General features: G+C 34.5%; 1 protein-coding gene across 2 annotated transcripts in view; it reads left to right on the top strand.

Annotated features, from left to right (window-relative positions):
- The window catches only part of UHRF1BP1L (UHRF1 binding protein 1 like), a 106,739-nt gene that overhangs the window by 39,718 nt on the left and 49,344 nt on the right, over positions 1-17,677 (top strand). For both annotated transcript variants that reach the window (XM_039245589.1, XM_039245588.1), the window contains 7 exons: positions 250-412; positions 2,018-2,056; positions 3,162-3,253; positions 8,892-9,081; positions 9,893-10,033; positions 11,441-11,611; positions 16,646-16,826. In XM_039245589.1, the coding sequence (XP_039101520.1) occupies positions 350-412; positions 2,018-2,056; positions 3,162-3,253; positions 8,892-9,081; positions 9,893-10,033; positions 11,441-11,611; positions 16,646-16,826 (877 nt within the window). In that variant the 5' untranslated portion in view covers positions 250-349. The remainder of the gene's footprint in view (positions 1-249; positions 413-2,017; positions 2,057-3,161; positions 3,254-8,891; positions 9,082-9,892; positions 10,034-11,440; positions 11,612-16,645; positions 16,827-17,677) is intronic.

The following is a 17,677-nucleotide window of genomic DNA, read 5'->3' on the forward strand; positions in this document are numbered from 1 at the left end:
GTCAGAGAGAGAGGGAGTCACAGACTGAAACAGGCTCCAGGCTCCGAGCTGGCAGTCAGCACAGAGCCCGACGCGGGGCCCGAACCCACGAACCGCGAGATCATGACCTAAGTGAAAGTAGGACGCTTAACCGACTAAGCCACCCAGGCGCCCCCTGCTATTACATTTTTAATGCTCTGTATATTTGCAAGAATGACTGGGGTATAATAACTGACACTAAAATAAATGCCAATATATGTTCTCTTTCAGATTTACTAAAAATTTATCTCCTGACAAGATAAATCTGAGTACCCTCAAAGGAGAAGGTGAACTGAAGAATTTGGAGCTGGATGAAGAGGTGCTCCAGAATATGTTGGATTTGCCAACATGGCTTGCTATCAACAAAGTTTTCTGTAATAAAGCATCTATTAGGGTGAGATTTTTGATATCTGTGGAAAGCATTTTCTATTTTCATTTTTTATTTCATTCCTGTCTTAAAATATTTTGTTGTAGATAGTTCAATAAAAAAGCATTTTTATTAACATAATTTAAAAAGACATAACTGTGTCTAAATAATTGCAAGAATGTGTGTCTGGTGAACTTAATTGAAGTCATATACTAATGTATTAGAAATTTGACACATATTCAAAGATATTTTTTCATAGTATTTGTTGTTAATTGGGACAATTTAAATTTGTAGTAAGTAAACACAATTTCAAATAAAAATGTGAAGACACAAATCCTTATTCTGTACACCATACTTTTATTTGACATTTTATTTCCTCATTTGTTTTTTCCTTGAGGATTTTTAAGTTTATTATTTCTTATTGTTATTCTTCCTTATTAAAATTTATTCCTATTTACCTTTGACTTTAATTGTATATCATATCACTTCTTGCACTTAAAGACCAGGTGTTTTGAGAATCTTCTCAGTAGAAATACTGCAGGAGTAATCTGTTTCATAAAATTAAAATTGGACTCCAAAGAAAAGATTGTGGAAAGATTCATATATTCTTTGATGGTCACCTTTAATTTTTGTTATATCCTACATATACCTAAATATCTATAAAGATGTGACTTTTTAGATGTGAGGCATGCTTGGACATTAGTTATTTGATATTACCTATGTTTTACATGAATAGCCTTGTTTTTGTATTTTTCTTGATACAAAAAGATTGGTTAGAATTTTCTATTCTTTTCTTTTTAATTTTTTAAAAACATTTTATTTTTAAGTAACCTTCACACCCAACGTGGGGCTCGAACTCATGACTCTGATATCAAAAGTCATATGCTCTTCTGACTGAGCCAGCCAGAAGCCAGAAGCTGTGGTCAGAATTTTAGAATTAAAAAAACTGTTAAATGAACAAAACACTGATCATGCTTTGCTGGGAAATCTTAATTTAAGTTATGAAGTTAACGGGTGCCTGGCTGGCTCAGTCTATAGAGCATGTGATTTTTAATCTCAGGGTTATGAGTTGTAAGTCCCACATTGCGTATGGAGCCTACTTTAAATAAATTACGAAGTTAACATGTGTTTTAAGGTCTGGAAAAAAAAGAAACTTAAGAGGACCTGAAATTCTTATTTTAATAGATAATCAAGAAAATATGATTAGTAGTCTTTCCCTATACAAAACAGGTACATCTGATTTTAAGAGTCTGAATGAATTGCTCATTTTATTACTTTGCAATTTGAGAAAAAAGTCTTCTGATAAAATTTGGTACGTCTGTCACTATATTAAGAGAACATCTGGGAAGCCTGCGTGGCATAGTTGGGTAAGCGTCTGACTCTTGATTTTGGCTCAGGTCATGATCTCATGGTCCTGATATTGAGCCCCACATTGTGCTCTGTACAGCAAAGAGCCTCCTTGGGATCCTCTGTCTCCCTCTCTCTCTGCCCCTATCCCACTCATGTGTGGGCACATGTGCGTGCTCTCTACGTAAATAAACTTTTTTTTTAAAAAGAACATATGTGTTGATTGCTATTTTTTAATGATTGATTTTAAAGAAAATAATTTTTAAAAACTTTTTCTTTTGGTAGATCCCATGGACCAAATTGAAAACACATCCCATCTGTTTGGTGAGTTCTGCATTGCCTCAGAAATAAACATTTATATATGCATATGAGCTATGTACTTTGCTAATATTAATCCTTATTTCATAGAAATATGATCTTCTGGCTTTTCCCACTAATTAGCTTTTATTTTATTTGAATGGTACTTAGTTTTCTCAGCCCTTAAATGAGAAGTTTGAACTTTAAAATGGGAGGGTCTTTAAAATTTTTCAGATGTATTATATTATGTTCTAAGTTGGTATATTTTTATTGTATCATTTAGCTCTTTATTGATATACTGTGGCAGTTTTAATAACATTTAATTCAAGCTTTCTGTGTTTCCAATTTTAATCGTGTAGTAAATTAAATATGTACATTAATATACTTTCCTTTTTTAAAGAAAATTGAAGAAAGGTTGGTCATTTGGTTACTTACTGATTCGTTTATTCCACAAATATTTATTGAGTATCTTCCCCATTCCCTTAGGAAGTTTAATATTTTTATAGAGGAGACTGACAATGAATACGTAAGCAAATAAAGCACTTTCAGATAATAAATGCTGTATTAAAATAGAGAATGAAGAATTACTAAGTTTTGTTAGTGATGATTACCAAGGACATTTGATCTTCAAGAAAAACTGTTACCTTGAAAGAAATTTTTTTCATTTTGGAAGTGTTTATTTTTTCACATTTCTTGCATATTTCATATTTTTCATTGTTGTATGTCTTAAATCTCAAGTTTTTGATTAGGATAAGCTTTTATGGTTACTTAAGTCCCATTCATTAATATATAATCTCATGTAGCAATTAATAATGTTATACATTCTGGGATTAGAGATTGTACTTGTGTAAAATCCGATTTCACCAGCATATGGCTACTTGTAGTTTTTTTCTATCATAATCCTGTATGCCCACAGCTTTTCTTTTAATATCAGATAATAAGCGCCTTGAGAAAGGACTGAGCACATTTTCTGTTTTGGTATTTGTCTGAAAGACATTTAAAGTGACTCTGCTCACTTATTGTTTACTTTTGTTCCTAAAGATATGAAAGAGGATTAACATAATATTTTCATGATATACATAAAATAAAATACTGTATCTAATTTTTTACATTTTTAATGTATTTTTATTAGTCCCTGGATAAAGTAATAATGGAAATGAGTACATGTGAAGAACCCCGAAATCCTAATGGCCCCTCACCAATTGCAACTGCTTCAGGACAAAGGTAAGCTATTTCCATTAATCTACTTGACTGGCAAAAGGAGTCCTTTTTTGTAGTCAGCTCTGTTATCTGTAGTGATGGGACATAAAATAAAATTCTCTAATGCCATAGTCTCTATTTCAGTCATCTTTCCCATCAAACATTTGCAGTTTTGATATTATGCTGCCAAAATAGTAGAACTGATTTTTAGCCTCTTTTGTTCATTTTGCTTTCCTTGACATTAAATAGTAATGATCAACCAAAGCTTCTATAAATCAGATAGTCTCTTAGTCTCTGAGTAGTTTTTTGCCTATCATGTATTTATTCTATGCATCAGTAGAACTTTTATGACTCTTAAGAGTTAAGTGATGCCGGGGCGCCTGGGTGGCTTAGTCAGTTAAGTGTCCGACTTTCACTTAGGTCATGATCTCGTGGTTCGTGGGTTCGAGCCCCGCGTCGGGCTCTGTGCTGACTGCCAGCTCAGAGCCTGGAGCCTGTTTCAGTCTGTGACTCCCTCTCTCTCTGACACTCCCCTGCTCGTGCTGTCTCTCTCCTCCTAGAAATAAATAAAACATTAAAAAAGAAAAAAAGAGTTAGGTTGATGCCTTAAAAAAATTATAGGCCATTTGGGTTACTCTAAAGTTCATTAAATATAGAATGCTTATACTTTATACAAATTGGATTTTGATAAGTAAAAATCAGATGCTAATAAAGTAGAAGCATGAGGGCCATTTCACGAAGTTTTCTTAAAAAGTTAGATCTTAAAAAATAGATAAAATTTTCTATTATTACATTCATTAAATTTGGATCTCATACTGTGTATCATTTCTTTAAGGCAGGATGTCTCCACTAATTTTTGGATTTTGTACCTATTCATATAAAATATTCATAACGATTTTAATTTCATTAGTGCCTCTTCAAGTTGTACAACATGGCAACCCTAAATATTTTATGGTGTTCCAGGTTCTGTGTAAAACCAGTGATAAAAGTCTTCTTTGGAATGAATGCATACAGGGTACCTGGCTGGCTCAGTGACTTTTGATGTCTGGTTATAAGTTTAAGCCCCACACTGAGTGTAGAGATTACTTAAAAATAAAATCTTTAAAGTAAAGTAAAAAAATAGAATGAACATAAACATCAGATACACAGACACACACTCATATACATTTCCACCTTCCTGTTACACCAAAGTTGAACCACTGATTAGTGCATTCTGTGAGAATATGTGCAGCCTGATCAGTGGCTTCCCACACAGGAATCTAATGGCTATCCATCAGTCCATTGCTGAGTTGACCGAAGGCAAGGGGTATCAGATGTACAGTTTATATTTGGCCTATAGGTAATAGTGACTGTGAAAAGAGCTTTCGCATTAGCTTCTTTGTAGTTTATACATCATCCAGCAACTTGAGATTTTAAAGTTCAGATTATGATTTCATGTGTGATGAAGTAGATTGGAGTAATTGGTCTTTAAGTTGGCTAGAGTAAAAAAAAATCTGAGAGAAAGTAGAGATTTTATAAGATGATTGAAAGTGGAAAAGAAGATCAGGAAAATTGCTGTTGTTAATAATGTTCTTCGTAACTCATATTTTTATAGTACCATCAGTAAGCTTTATAATTTTGCCTTTGTAATCATATATGATAATTCTTATATTTTGATGTATGACAGTATGTTTAATCTACTTCGACATTTTTCAGACTTGCCTGATTGTAGCAGTCACTTTGGTTGCTTATTAATCTATAGTCTTTTGGGGTCCTTTTTTTTTTCTTGAAATTATGATTCATGAGGTCTAGAATGGTTATCAAGACTGAGATTATACATTTTTATAATGTGTTTTTTTTTTTTTTCTGAGAGAGAGAGAGAGACAGCATGAGCAGGGGAGGGTCAGAGAGAGAGGGAGACACAGAATCTGAAACAGGTTCCAGGCTCTGAGCTGGCTGTCGGCACAGAGCTTGAGCCTGATGCGGGGCTCGAACCCACAAACCGTGAGATCATGACCTGAGCTGAAGTCGGACGCTTAACTGACTGAGCCATCCAGGTACCCCTGGGATTTTATGTATATATGTGTATATATATATATATATATATATATATATTTTTTTTTTTTAATGTTTTATTTATTTCTAGGAGACAGAGAGAGAGACAGCGTGAGCAGGGGAGGGTCAGAGAGAGAGGGAGTCACAGACTCTGAAACAGGCTTCGGGCTCTGAGCTGGCAGTCAGCACAGAGCCTGACGCAGGGCTTGAACCCACGAACCGCGAGATCATGACCTAAGCGAAAGTCGGATGCTTAACCGACTAAACCACCCAGGCGCCCCTGGGATTATATATTTTTAACAATTCTTTTTACCTAAACAATTTAGGGAAACACTGGTCTATTTGATTTTGTCTCTAAGAGATTAAAATACAGGGAAATTAATATTTAGCAGGAGGTCCTTATGGTCTGTGCAGGACCTGTGAGTTTTTAATAGTCCTTTAGATTTATGACATAGGAGGTTTGTAAGTTCAGGAATTTGATATTACCATGTCATATAGAGGAGATGTACATCTATGTGAAGATAAATCAAACTTAGAAGAGACTTACTTGAAAACTGGAGTTTCACCTTTTAAATTTACAGTGGGTGACATAACCAAAAACTTGTCTACCTTAGTCATTGATTCAGGATTCATGGCTCTGATGGTAAATACCCCAGTAAGGTTGTAACACTTTTTAATGTGCATAGGTTAGAACAGATGAGACTAGATATTCCAAAAGGTGTTCCCAAATAATTATTATAGATATAGTCTATCTAAGTGACTAGTATTTGTCCGTGTGATTAAAGCAACCTCTCTCTAGGGTGCTGCCAAGTTCTTCTTTAGTTCTCAATTTTCTAAGCCCAAGGTAAACAATCAAAATGACCTACGACAAGCTAAGGACTATATAAACTATTGTACAAATACCGTTTTACTTAAAGACCACAGCAACCTTTTGAGAATAGGTATAATTATTATTATTTTTTAATGTTTATTTATTTATATTAGAGAGAAAGAGACAGAATATGAATGAGGGAGGGGCAGAGAGACAGAGACAGAATCTGAAGCAGTCTCCAGGCTCTGAGTTGTGAGTGGTCAGCACAGAGCCCCATGTGGGGCTTGAACTCATGAGCAGTGACATCATGACCTAAGCCGAAGTCGGACGCTTAACCAACTGAGCCACCTGGTGCCCCAAAATATGTATTATTTTTATTTTACAAATGAAGAAACTGAGGCCCAATTTTTCACAGTTTTTTCCCCCAGACTTTTCATAGTATTAATAAGAATATAGTACTATTAGTATTATAAATAATAGTTGTGTTTCATAAAGTATCATGAATCGAGACATGGGCTGTTTGGCTCTATGCATTATTTCATGCAGCCCACATGTAACCTCAAAGTATTACCTGACTTAAAAGATAAGTTATTGGAAAATTAGGAAGCTTATTTACTTGTTCATGAGGTAGAAAATCTGAAAGCTTTAGCAGCAGGTAGAGGGGAGGGATGTGCATGATCAACAAAGATGATAGGTTCACTTTTACACATGTTGGCTTTAAAGTATGTGAAAGGCATCCAGGTGGAAATATCTGGTGGATGTAACAGTCTAAAGTTCTAGTGAGAGATCTGGATAGAGATGGATTTAGGAACAATGGTCATAGTGATGATAATTGAAGTAATGTGCCATTTGGGCAAATTTTCATCACACCTCCTGCCAAAATATATTGATAAGCTATATTCCGGACATACTGTCCTATTTATTATTCCCTCCTTTTAAAGACACGTTTATTTATTTATTTTGAGGGAGAGCATGAGCGGGGAGGGGCAGAGAGAGAGGGAGAGAGAATTCCAAGCAGGCCCTGCACTGTCAGCACAGAACTGGACATGGGGCTTGATCCCATGAACTGTGAGATTACTACCTGAGCCGAGAACAAGAGTTAGATGCTTAACCAACTGAGCCCCATCTACTCATTATTCTCATTGTGACCTCTACTTTCCTTTTTTTTACACCTTTGCTCATTCTTTTCCCTAATGTAAGATTTCCCTTTTTCCCATCTCTTCCTGAGAAAATACATTTTTCTTTCCTGGATAGATTTCTCCCTAGTTATAAGCAATTTCTTCTACCAAGTGTAGTGATGATTCTGTTTTTAAAGCATTTAATTATAGACTGTCTTAATGTTTCAGTTCTTAGGGTGTATGTGTTTTTCCTCTCCAAGAAACTTGCAAGCCCTAGAATATCACAATTATATTTTGGTTTCCTTATTTCCCAGCATTGTGCACATGGTAGAAGTTTAATAAATATTTGCTGAATTGAATCAGAAAATGTGAACTGTTTCTGACTTTATTCCTGAATTATGAGATTATATTCTGTCTGTAACCTTCTTTGTGTCAAGAATTAACTCTCAATTTATAGATTCCTAGTTATCTGGATATCTGGTAACTTGAGAGAAGGCAGCTTTGGATAATGATTACAATAACCTCATCTAAAGAATAACCTTCACTCACACCTGTCAAAATGGTTAAAATCAGAAACACAAGAAACAAATGTTGGCGAGGATGTGGAGAAAAAGGAACACTCATACACTATTGGTAGGAATGCAAACTGGTGCAGCCACTCTGGAAAATAGCATGGAAGTTCCACAAAAAATTAGAACTAGAACTACCATACGATCAGAATTCCACCATTGGGTATTTACCCAAAGAATACAAAAACACTAATTTGAAAAGATATATGCATACCTATTTTATTTCAACATTATTTATAATAGCCAAGATATGGGAGCAGCCCAAGTGTCCATCAGTGATGAATAAAGAAAAAGTGAGATATGTATATTTACAATGGAATATTATTTAGTCATAAAAAAGAATGAAATCTTACCATTTGCAGCAATATGGATGGATCTACAGAGTATAATGCTGAGCAAGATAAGTCAGAGAAAGACAAATACCGCATGTGGCATTTAAGAGACTGCATATGTAGTATTCATTCATAGGTGGAATTTAAGAAACAAAACAAATGAAAGGTTAAAAAGACAAATCAAAAAATACTCTTTTTTTAAATACTTTTTTAAAAAAGTTTATTTTGAGAGAGAGAACATGGAGGAGGCGGAGAGAGAGAGAGAAGGACGGAGAGAGAGAATCCTAATGAGGCTCCACAGTGTCAGTGTGGAGCCTGATGCAGGGCTCAAACCCATATACCATGAAGTCATGACCTGCGTGGAAACCAAGTCAGATGCTTAACCGAGTGAGCCACGCAAGTGCCCCCAGACTCTTAAGTATAGAGAACAAGCTGATGGTTACCAGAGAGAAGGTGAGTGGGAGGGGTGAAATAGGTGATAGAGATTAAAGAGTACATTTATTATGAGGAGTGAGTAGTGTACAGAATTGTCAAGTCACTCTATTGTACACCTGAAATGAATATATTACTCTATATTAACTATGTTAGATTTAAATAAAAAACTTATATAGAGTAACCTGAAATCTTAAAAGTTTTTTTATCATTTTGAAAACATTTTTATAATTTATACGCAATCAGTCTAGATTATTGCTTTTACTAAAATTTTTTAAGATAAATAATATTATGGTCAGTTTGTACACTTGTGTGACAATATTAATAGATAATTTATCAATGATTTATTTTGCTTTGTTTTTCCAGTGAATATGGATTTGCTGAAAAAGTAGTTGAGGGAATTACTGTTTCTGTAAATTCCATTGTTATCCGAATTGGAGCAAAAGCTTTCAATGCATCCTTTGAACTTTCTCAGCTACGGATCTATAGTGTAAATGCAAACTGGGAACATGGAGATTTAAGATTTACTCGCATTCAAGATCCACAGAGAGGAGAGGTAAACATTTTTTTTCATTCTTTGTTTAAAAAGTCTTTCAGTCACTGATAAATAAAAGAGGGCATTTTAAAATAATTACTTCTTGTAGTTACCTAGATTCACATACTGCATTTACTCTTGCCTTTTAACTATACTTTTCTCTGTATTTCTCCTACTTATTTAAAATGTGCATATTTTAGTGCTGTTACTATAATAAATCTTTCAAGTTATGGAGTTAACGAACCTCATTTTAACTTCTCGGGTACTCAGGATTGAATTTTAAATATACAAAACTAAAATGCTATTTAAGTTTTTCATGGCATATGATTCACATGCTCTTTGTGCTTTATATCAAAATCAGAGTAAAGTATTAACAGCTTTACAAATAGTGAATATATGTTGCTGACTAATGAAAATATGTTACTGAATTTGTTGTAACTGTACAATTTTAAAAAATAAAAGCAGGGGCACCTGGGTGGCTTAGTCGGTTAAGCGTCCGACTTTCGCTTAGGTCATGATCTCACGGTTCGTGGGTTCGAGCCCCGCGTCGGGCTCTGTGCTGACTGCCAGCTCAGAGCCTGGAGCCTGTTTCAGCCTGTGACTCCCTCTCTCTCTGACCCTCCCCTGCTTACGCTGTCTCTCTCTCTCCTAGAAATAAATAAAATATTTAAAAAAATAAATAAAAAATAAAAGCATAGTGAATATATCTAGAGTGTCATAAGAAAATTAATAAAGAGGTAAATTTTATTTACCTATTTTGTTTTTACAGACCTACATGTTTCTCATTATGTTTTGCCTGAGTAAGTAAAGCTAATCTCTGTGTTCTTCTTAGGTTTTGACATTTAAAGAAATAAATTGGCAGATGATTCGAATAGAGGCTGATGCTACTCAGAGTTCACACCTTGAAATTATGTGTGCTCCTGTTCGATTAATAACCAACCAATCAAAAATCAGAGTCACACTTAAAAGAAGAGTAAGTCAACAGGGTTACCTTTTTGGTTCATGTAATAACTAGTGGAATTGAGAGGAAATTTTAAATAATTTTAGGTGAAATATTGAAACAAAGCAAAATAGAAGGAAGTAGAGTGCCTTAAGCAGTATTTGAAAAAAATCTAGTGTAATGGTAAAATTTTTCCATCTTTTCGATTTAATACTTAGATTTTTACTTTTGATGAGTTGAATAGATTCTCAGTTGCCAAATATTATTGAACATTAACTATCTTATAATTTCATTTCTTCTGTTGAATCTTGCTGTGGGTAAACTGCATAACCTCCAAAGTCACCAAAACTACTAGCTTTAGCAGGTTATTAATGGGGCACCTGGGTGGCTCAGTCAGTTAAACGTCCGACTTCGGCTCAGGTCATGATCTCTTGGTTCATGGGTTCGAGCCCCATGTCAGGCTCTGTACTGACAGCTAGCTCAGAGCCTGGAGCCTGTTTTGGATTCTGTGTCTCCCTCTCTCTCTGACCCTCCCCTGTCTCTCTCTCTCAGAAATAAATAAAACATTAAAAAAAAAGAAGAAGGTTATTAACATATTAATGGTTAGTAGTAAGTAGGGTAAGTAGGGAAGATGGTTACTTAAAGAAAACAGAAGTTGAGAGTTCTCTATAGATTGTGATGAAATTTAATGAAGGAGTCATGATTTTTTTTAAACATGGCTCAAAGTCTCAACAAAATGTTTTGTATCATTAGATACAAATAAATATAGTAAATTAAATTGAAAAAAAAATTCAGAGTAAAGGGGCTCCTGTGTGGCTCAGGCAGTTGAGTGTCTGACTTCCACTCAGGTCATGCCTGATCTCACCGTCTGAGTTCGAGCCCCGCCTGAGTTCAAGCCCCGCATCTCTGTGCTGACAGCTCAGAGCCTGGAGTCTGCTTTGGATTCTGTGTCTCCCCCTCTCTTTGCCCCTTCCCCACTTGTACTCTGTCTCTGTCTCTCAAAAATAAACACTAAAAAGAAAATTAAAAAAAAATTTCAGAGGACAGTACTTAATACAATATTCTGAAATGTGAAATGTGGTTACAATTGCATTTCAGTATTTAATTTTAATGCTTTCTGTACTAGAATTAGCACAATTATTAGAAGTAATTATATGGTTTACTTGCTAATAATGCAAAATTAATTTATATAAGTACTTATACTTGCATAATGTGCACCTGTTAAGGTACAGGAATTTGTCAGTCTTTTTTTTTTTTTTACCACTAAAGCTCCAATACAAGGAGATATTTCTTCCTTAGTATAGGAACCCAATAAATATTTGGTCAATGAAGGAAGGATCCATATTTGATATCATTCAAACATTTTAAACATTTTTAAAACATTGTACGTAGTAAGTTTAATGTCTTGGCTTAATTTTATGAATTATTTTTTTCTTACAGTTAAAGGACTGCAATGTTATTGCAACAAAGTTAGTTTTAATATTGGATGACTTATTATGGGTTTTAACTGATTCCCAGTTGAAGGCTATGGTACAATATGCAAAATCTCTTAGTGAAGCAATAGAAAAATCAACAGAACAAAGAAAGAGTATGGCTCCTGAACCTACACAGGTAAGCTCTTGAGTTAAGAGGAAGAACACTTTACCTGTAAATGGTTTAAAAATCAAAACGGGTAGTTGTTTTCTTTATATGAAGTAGATTGTAAGACTTGAGTCCAAGAATCTTTCATTTATTTATTTATTTATTTAGAAAGAGAGGGAGGGAGGGGCAGTGAGAGAAGGAGAGAATTTGGGGCAGGCTCCATGCTGTCAGTGCAGAACCTGACATGGGGCTTGAACTCATGAACCTTGAGATCACAGCTTCAGCTGAAATCAAGAGTTCAACACTTAACTAACTGAGCTCATGAACCTTGAGATCACAGCTTCAGCTGAAATCAAGAGTTCAACGCTTAACTGACTGAGCCACCCATGTGCCTCATAGTACAAGAATCTTTTATCTAGATATCGTACTGTAATAATTTTCTACACATGGTATTTCTGTGAAAGCATATATGTGTTTCTATGTATAGGATGCTTATTTTGTTTGGAGTTCTGTATTAGACACTAGAGTTAATGATGACATAAAAGTATTTGATGTTATAAACACTTCTCTTTAGGAAGTTAAATACAACTTAATTACTAAAGTAAGGGCAAACAGGAAAAACCTGGGTATAGTCAAGGGAGAAATGTGAGAATAGGGCAGAAAGTGTGAAATCGTGGGGAATTGCTGAAATTGAACACAAAACTGTAGTGTTGTATCTATTCTTAACAAAAACAAAGGGATATTGTGAAATCCTATTTCTATGAAGCTATTTCTTTAGAAAAAGAGTAATATATCTCAGGTATATAGCTTGTTGGTGATCTGGCTTGGTACATGGAAATGGCATACACTTTAGGCTATCCTATGACTATCAAATTGGTGTTATTTACTGTCTACCTGCTATGTGAATGTAAAAATGAATATTCTGACCCTGTCCTCAAGGGACTCAGGATATAAGGTATAACAGGAAGTCAAATATAAAACAAGTCATTGCTGGGGCGTCTCGTGGCTTAGTCGGTTAAGCGTCCGACTTTTGCTTAGGTCATGATCTCGCGGTTCGTGGGTTCGAGCCCTGCGTTGGGCTCTGTGTTGACTGCCAGCTCAGAGCCTGGAGCCTGTTTCGGAGTCTGTGTCTCCCTCTCTCTCTGACCCTCCCCTGTTCATGCTGTCTCTCTCTATCCTAGAAATAAAATAAAAATATAAAAAAAAAAAGTCAATGCAGTGCAGCCTAAATGATGGAGTACAAAATTAAAAAGGGGAGTGAAGGGACCATAGAAGCATAGAGAAGTTTTAGTTAACTGCTTGCATAGCTTGGGAAGGCTTCACAAAGAGGATAATGAAATTAGTCTTAAAAATTAGAAGTTTACAACTGAGGGAAAGGATATTTCAGATGAGGGAATAGAATCTGCAAAAGTGTATTGCATGGTGTTTTCTGATAAAAATAAGGAGTTTGGTGTTTTAAGAGCAGTGTTTTTGATAGTTACTTACACAAACTTCTCTGATATACAACATCTGTCCAGGTTTTGAGGAAATTGGCTTCTACATATACCACTTTGATGTATTGTGTTCTCTTTATCTTTATCTTTAACATAAGAATGTACTTATGTTAAAATGCTGGATTCATTCTCCCTTTCCCAAACTCTTACCCTGCTTGACAAATGAAAGGCCACCTTCTTATTTTTTACTCATTCTTACTATGATGGATTGTCCAGTAAGAGGAGGGAGGAAAAACTTAAAAGGTTTGGGGTAACAAGAAAGAGGTAATTTGAATTACTGTTACTCATGTTGGAAGTGTATGACTAATGAATGACAGAGTAACAAGTCAGGTGATTTCCACTACCCTTCTTTGCTTTCAACACATTTGAAGGAGGATCTATAAATGTCAGCTATTAGATTATTAAAAATAATTCTTTAGGGGCATCTGGGTGGCTCAGTCGGTTAAGCGTCCAACCATGGCTCAGGTCATGATCTCGCAGTTCATGGGTTCGAGCCCCGAGCCCCACGTCAGTCTCTGTGCTGACAGCCAGCTCAGAGCCTGGAGACTGTTTCAGATTCTGTGTCTCCCTCTCTCTCTGACTCTCCCCTGCTCACGCCGTCTCTCTCTCTCTCAGAAATAAATAATTAAAAAAATAATTTTTTAAAGATCATTTCATGAATCCTGGCACGTACTTTGCAGTTCAAAGAATCATGGCATATTGCTAAAATAAAACTCATTTTCATTCTAATCTACCTATTTATATGAATAGTTTTCTAGAGATTTTAGTCATAAAAAGAAATAAAGAATTGATGCTGACCCTTTTATCATTCTACCAATAAATAATATTTAACCAATGAAATAGCTTCATAATTCTCTAGGAGAACCTGATTTTAAGTTTGATGAACAGAACACTGAACTGTAACACAGAATAATTTTCTTGGGCAGGTAGCCTGAGTTCAGGAAGAAGTATGTGGTGACTAGATGTAAAGGGCATTCATTATATGTTGAAGAATTTGGACTTTTTCCTGTAGGCATATGGAAGCCACTTACAGTTTTTAGGTACGAAAGGACAATCAAGTAACACTTGGTGGTATTATAGTGGATGGACTGAAGAAGAGAAAGATTACCAGTCTAAAGAAGGGGTGAACTTGAACCTCTGGTAATGGTTTGAAAGAAGAAATCTACAAACCAAATTGGGGAGAGATATCTGAATTTTTCATCAGTTGAGGATGAAGAACAAAATTGAGGATTTTCAAATGATAATTTGTAGTTCCATTAGCCAGTAAAGGGAATACAGAAGAAGGAAGCAGTTTTGATTAAGGGAGATAAGGCAAAAAAAAAAAAAAAAAGATAATAATGAGTTCCATTTTGAAAACTGAAAGAATATAAAGGAGTAGAGGAAGTAATATTTTAAGTGTTACCATCATAAGCATGAACACTAGTCTATCAAGGTTGACAGTGAAGATTTATGTAGTTTAGGATATCAGTAACAGAGCTGGTAATTGAAATGAAAGGCTAATACACAAAGTTTTGATGTTACTGTGGGTCTTTATACAATATGTGGATATATTTATATAGATTATGACAGATTAGGAAACTAGAAAAAGAACAAAGTTCTGTAATCCAGTCACCATAATAAAATCAGTGTTAGCATTTTGAGGTATTTTCTTAAATGTATTTTGCCTAAGCACCTACAGTTTTCCTAGTTTTAGTAAGTGTGTATTAAGTGGATATATACAGTTTTCTTCTGTGTTGTTAATCTTTGTAATTATTATTTTTGGTTGCTCCCTAACATTTCATGGTAAATTTACTTAACCATTCACATTACCATCAAGTTTCTTTCTTGGGTGGTAGTTGGCACATTACTACTTTAGGTATCATATAGAATGTCCTGATAATTTGAAGACCAAGAGAGTGGATTAGAGAGTAAAGTCGTTGACAGTGTTCCTTTGCTCAGCCTGAGAACTTGACAGCCATCTTGTATCATAAATATTTGATTAGCTTCATCCTTTCCTTCTCGAAAAGGGAATACACAGAAAACCAAGAAATGTTAAGATTATTCATCAGGCAAAAGAGTTTATAAAGGCCCATTCCTTCCATCCCCCCCCAAAACAACATGTAAAAACTGAATATACCATAACATTAAGAGAAAGGTTTGTACGGAGAGTAATGTGTATGTTTTATTTATATCAGTATTTATGTTGATGAACAACATAAAACATTAAAGAAATATAAGGTGATGTTTTCCTTCAAAATAGTACTGTCATAGACAAAAAATAGTAGCCTCTTAGGCTTTGAAAGTAGAAGAACATAATAAGAGATTTTTCTTATGGAAACTAGTTTGACAGTTATTTAGTAAAATAATTTTTCTTGAGCCTCCTAGAATTTAAGGCTTCACGATTATATTTCATCTTTCCTTTTCTTTCTTTATTTTATTTTATTTTATTTTTTTAATGTTTTATTTATTTCTAGGAGAGAGAGAGAGAGAGACAGCATGAGCAGGGGAGGGTCAGAGAGAGAGGGAGTCACAGACTGAAACAGGCTCCAGGCTCTGAGCTGGCAGTCAGCACAGAGCCCGACGCGGGGCTCGAACCCACGAACCGCGAGATCATGACCTAAGCGAAAGTCGGACGCTTAACCGACTAAGCCACCCAGGCGCCCCTCATCTTTCCTTTTCTTTAATTGCTGTGGGTCCCAATCATTTTCTTTGAGAGATTCTCACTTAGTATATTTTGAAATTTATTTAGAGATAGTTCTTAATAGATAATGTGTAAATATATATATACAAAATATATATACTTTAATTTTTCATACATAACTAACTATATTTTATTAGTGAATTGTTCTTAATTAGAAACTCTTTAATATTTTTTATGAAAAATTTGGTCTTCATTTTGTTAATTATTACCAAAAAGTTTCATGTACAGTTCTGCAGCTTATAGATCAGGTGATCTTACCATACACTTACATATATAGAATAATTTTAGGCTACTAGGTTCACATAAGTCTTTATGCTTTAGCAGTATTCTATACTTCTTCACTTTGGGGAGAAAAGAATTTGAATTCACAGTCTTTTATAAATCTCTTCTGCTTTCTGGCTGCTTCCAAGTTCAAAGATACATCTCTTTGGAGATGTATCAGAGCACTTACAGTATTACATGATATCACAAACACTTTTACAAAGAAGTCATCTATTTCTATAGGATATATAATAGTGAACACAACTGATGTATACAGTGCTCACATTTATTTCTTTTTTAATATGTGGAGCTAATACTATTTGAAGAAGCTGCCTTTATCAGTTAATATATTTTCTAAAATAAGGGCTATATATGTGTAGATAATAACTGTTCAAATATTTTAAACATATATTGGTTTCATATTCAAATTGTGTATAGTTTTCCAATTTTTAGATTTAATTTTATTCCCACATAATTCAGAAAATATTTTTGGGGAATTGAGTCATTGATAGAATAGAAAATATATTAGCTCATTTTTCATGACTTTATTACTAAAGATATTTAAGTTTTCTTGTTAGTGGAATTTCAAATATTTAACTTGTAGTGATAAGGCAGTTTTGAATCTTTTAGAGCTCTGCAGTAGCCCCATCTACCCAACAAGTGAAGACACCACAGACTTCAAATGCTCCTGATCTAAATGATGCAATTGTGAAACTATTCAATGACTTTGATGTTAAAGAAACCTCACATCATTTAGTGATTTCTCATCTAGATCTACACATATGTGATGATATTCATGCTAAAGAAAAAGGTAATAAAAGCTGCTTATTTCAAAATACTTTGATTATTTTTTTTAAGGATTTCCTACAAAACTGGATTGTTTATCATTTGTAATGTATAGTATGTCTCGTACAATAACTGGTCATAATTTTAGATGAAAGTTGTAATTTCAAGCAGTATATATTGGCATGAAACTTTTTTGCTTTAGTTGTTAGCATTTCAGCACAATTAATTATTAGCTATAGATGCTAACAGTAAAGTTAAGTTTAGAAAACTTAAACTGAATAGATGGAAGGACTGAATAGATGACATCCTTAAGGGATGATGAAATCTTAGACTTGCCTTTGAATTAACTTTTTAATAATTTTGAAATTATAAATTAAATTTTATTCTATACTCATTTCATAATTATTTGTACATATGTTTCCACATGGTGGTATATCTGCATTTTTTCTGACCCCATTTGCATGTAAACACAACTGTATGGCTGTTTAACATTTCTTGTGTTTCTTTTCCAGCAATGCTCCCAAAATTTGGTTAGGAAGCCAAATTCCAGTTAGTTAAGTTTTTTGTCTTTACTTTTAGCTTTTGTTTCTCTTATTTTTCTTTATTTAGTAGACACAGATAATGGAGTAATGGGAAGCTCTTCTTGGTCACTTTAAAAATCTGTGGTTCCATAATCTGGGTACTTGCATTTCTTTTCCTCTGTTGGAGAGTGTCCCCGGCCCATAAGTGTTGGAAGGATTTACGAGTGGGCCTACTTCTAGGATTGTGTTTCTCAAACTTTGGTGAGATTGAGGATCAAGCTGAGGATCTCTTTAAAACAGAGATATCTATAGCTGACCCCTGTACCTCGGACCTGAATCACAATCTACATCTGTG

Source organism: Hyaena hyaena, unplaced genomic scaffold (assembly GCF_003009895.1).
Source record: "Hyaena hyaena isolate Hyena2069 unplaced genomic scaffold, ASM300989v1 scaffold_261, whole genome shotgun sequence".
In the NCBI taxonomy this organism is placed as follows: domain Eukaryota; kingdom Metazoa; phylum Chordata; class Mammalia; order Carnivora; family Hyaenidae; genus Hyaena; species Hyaena hyaena.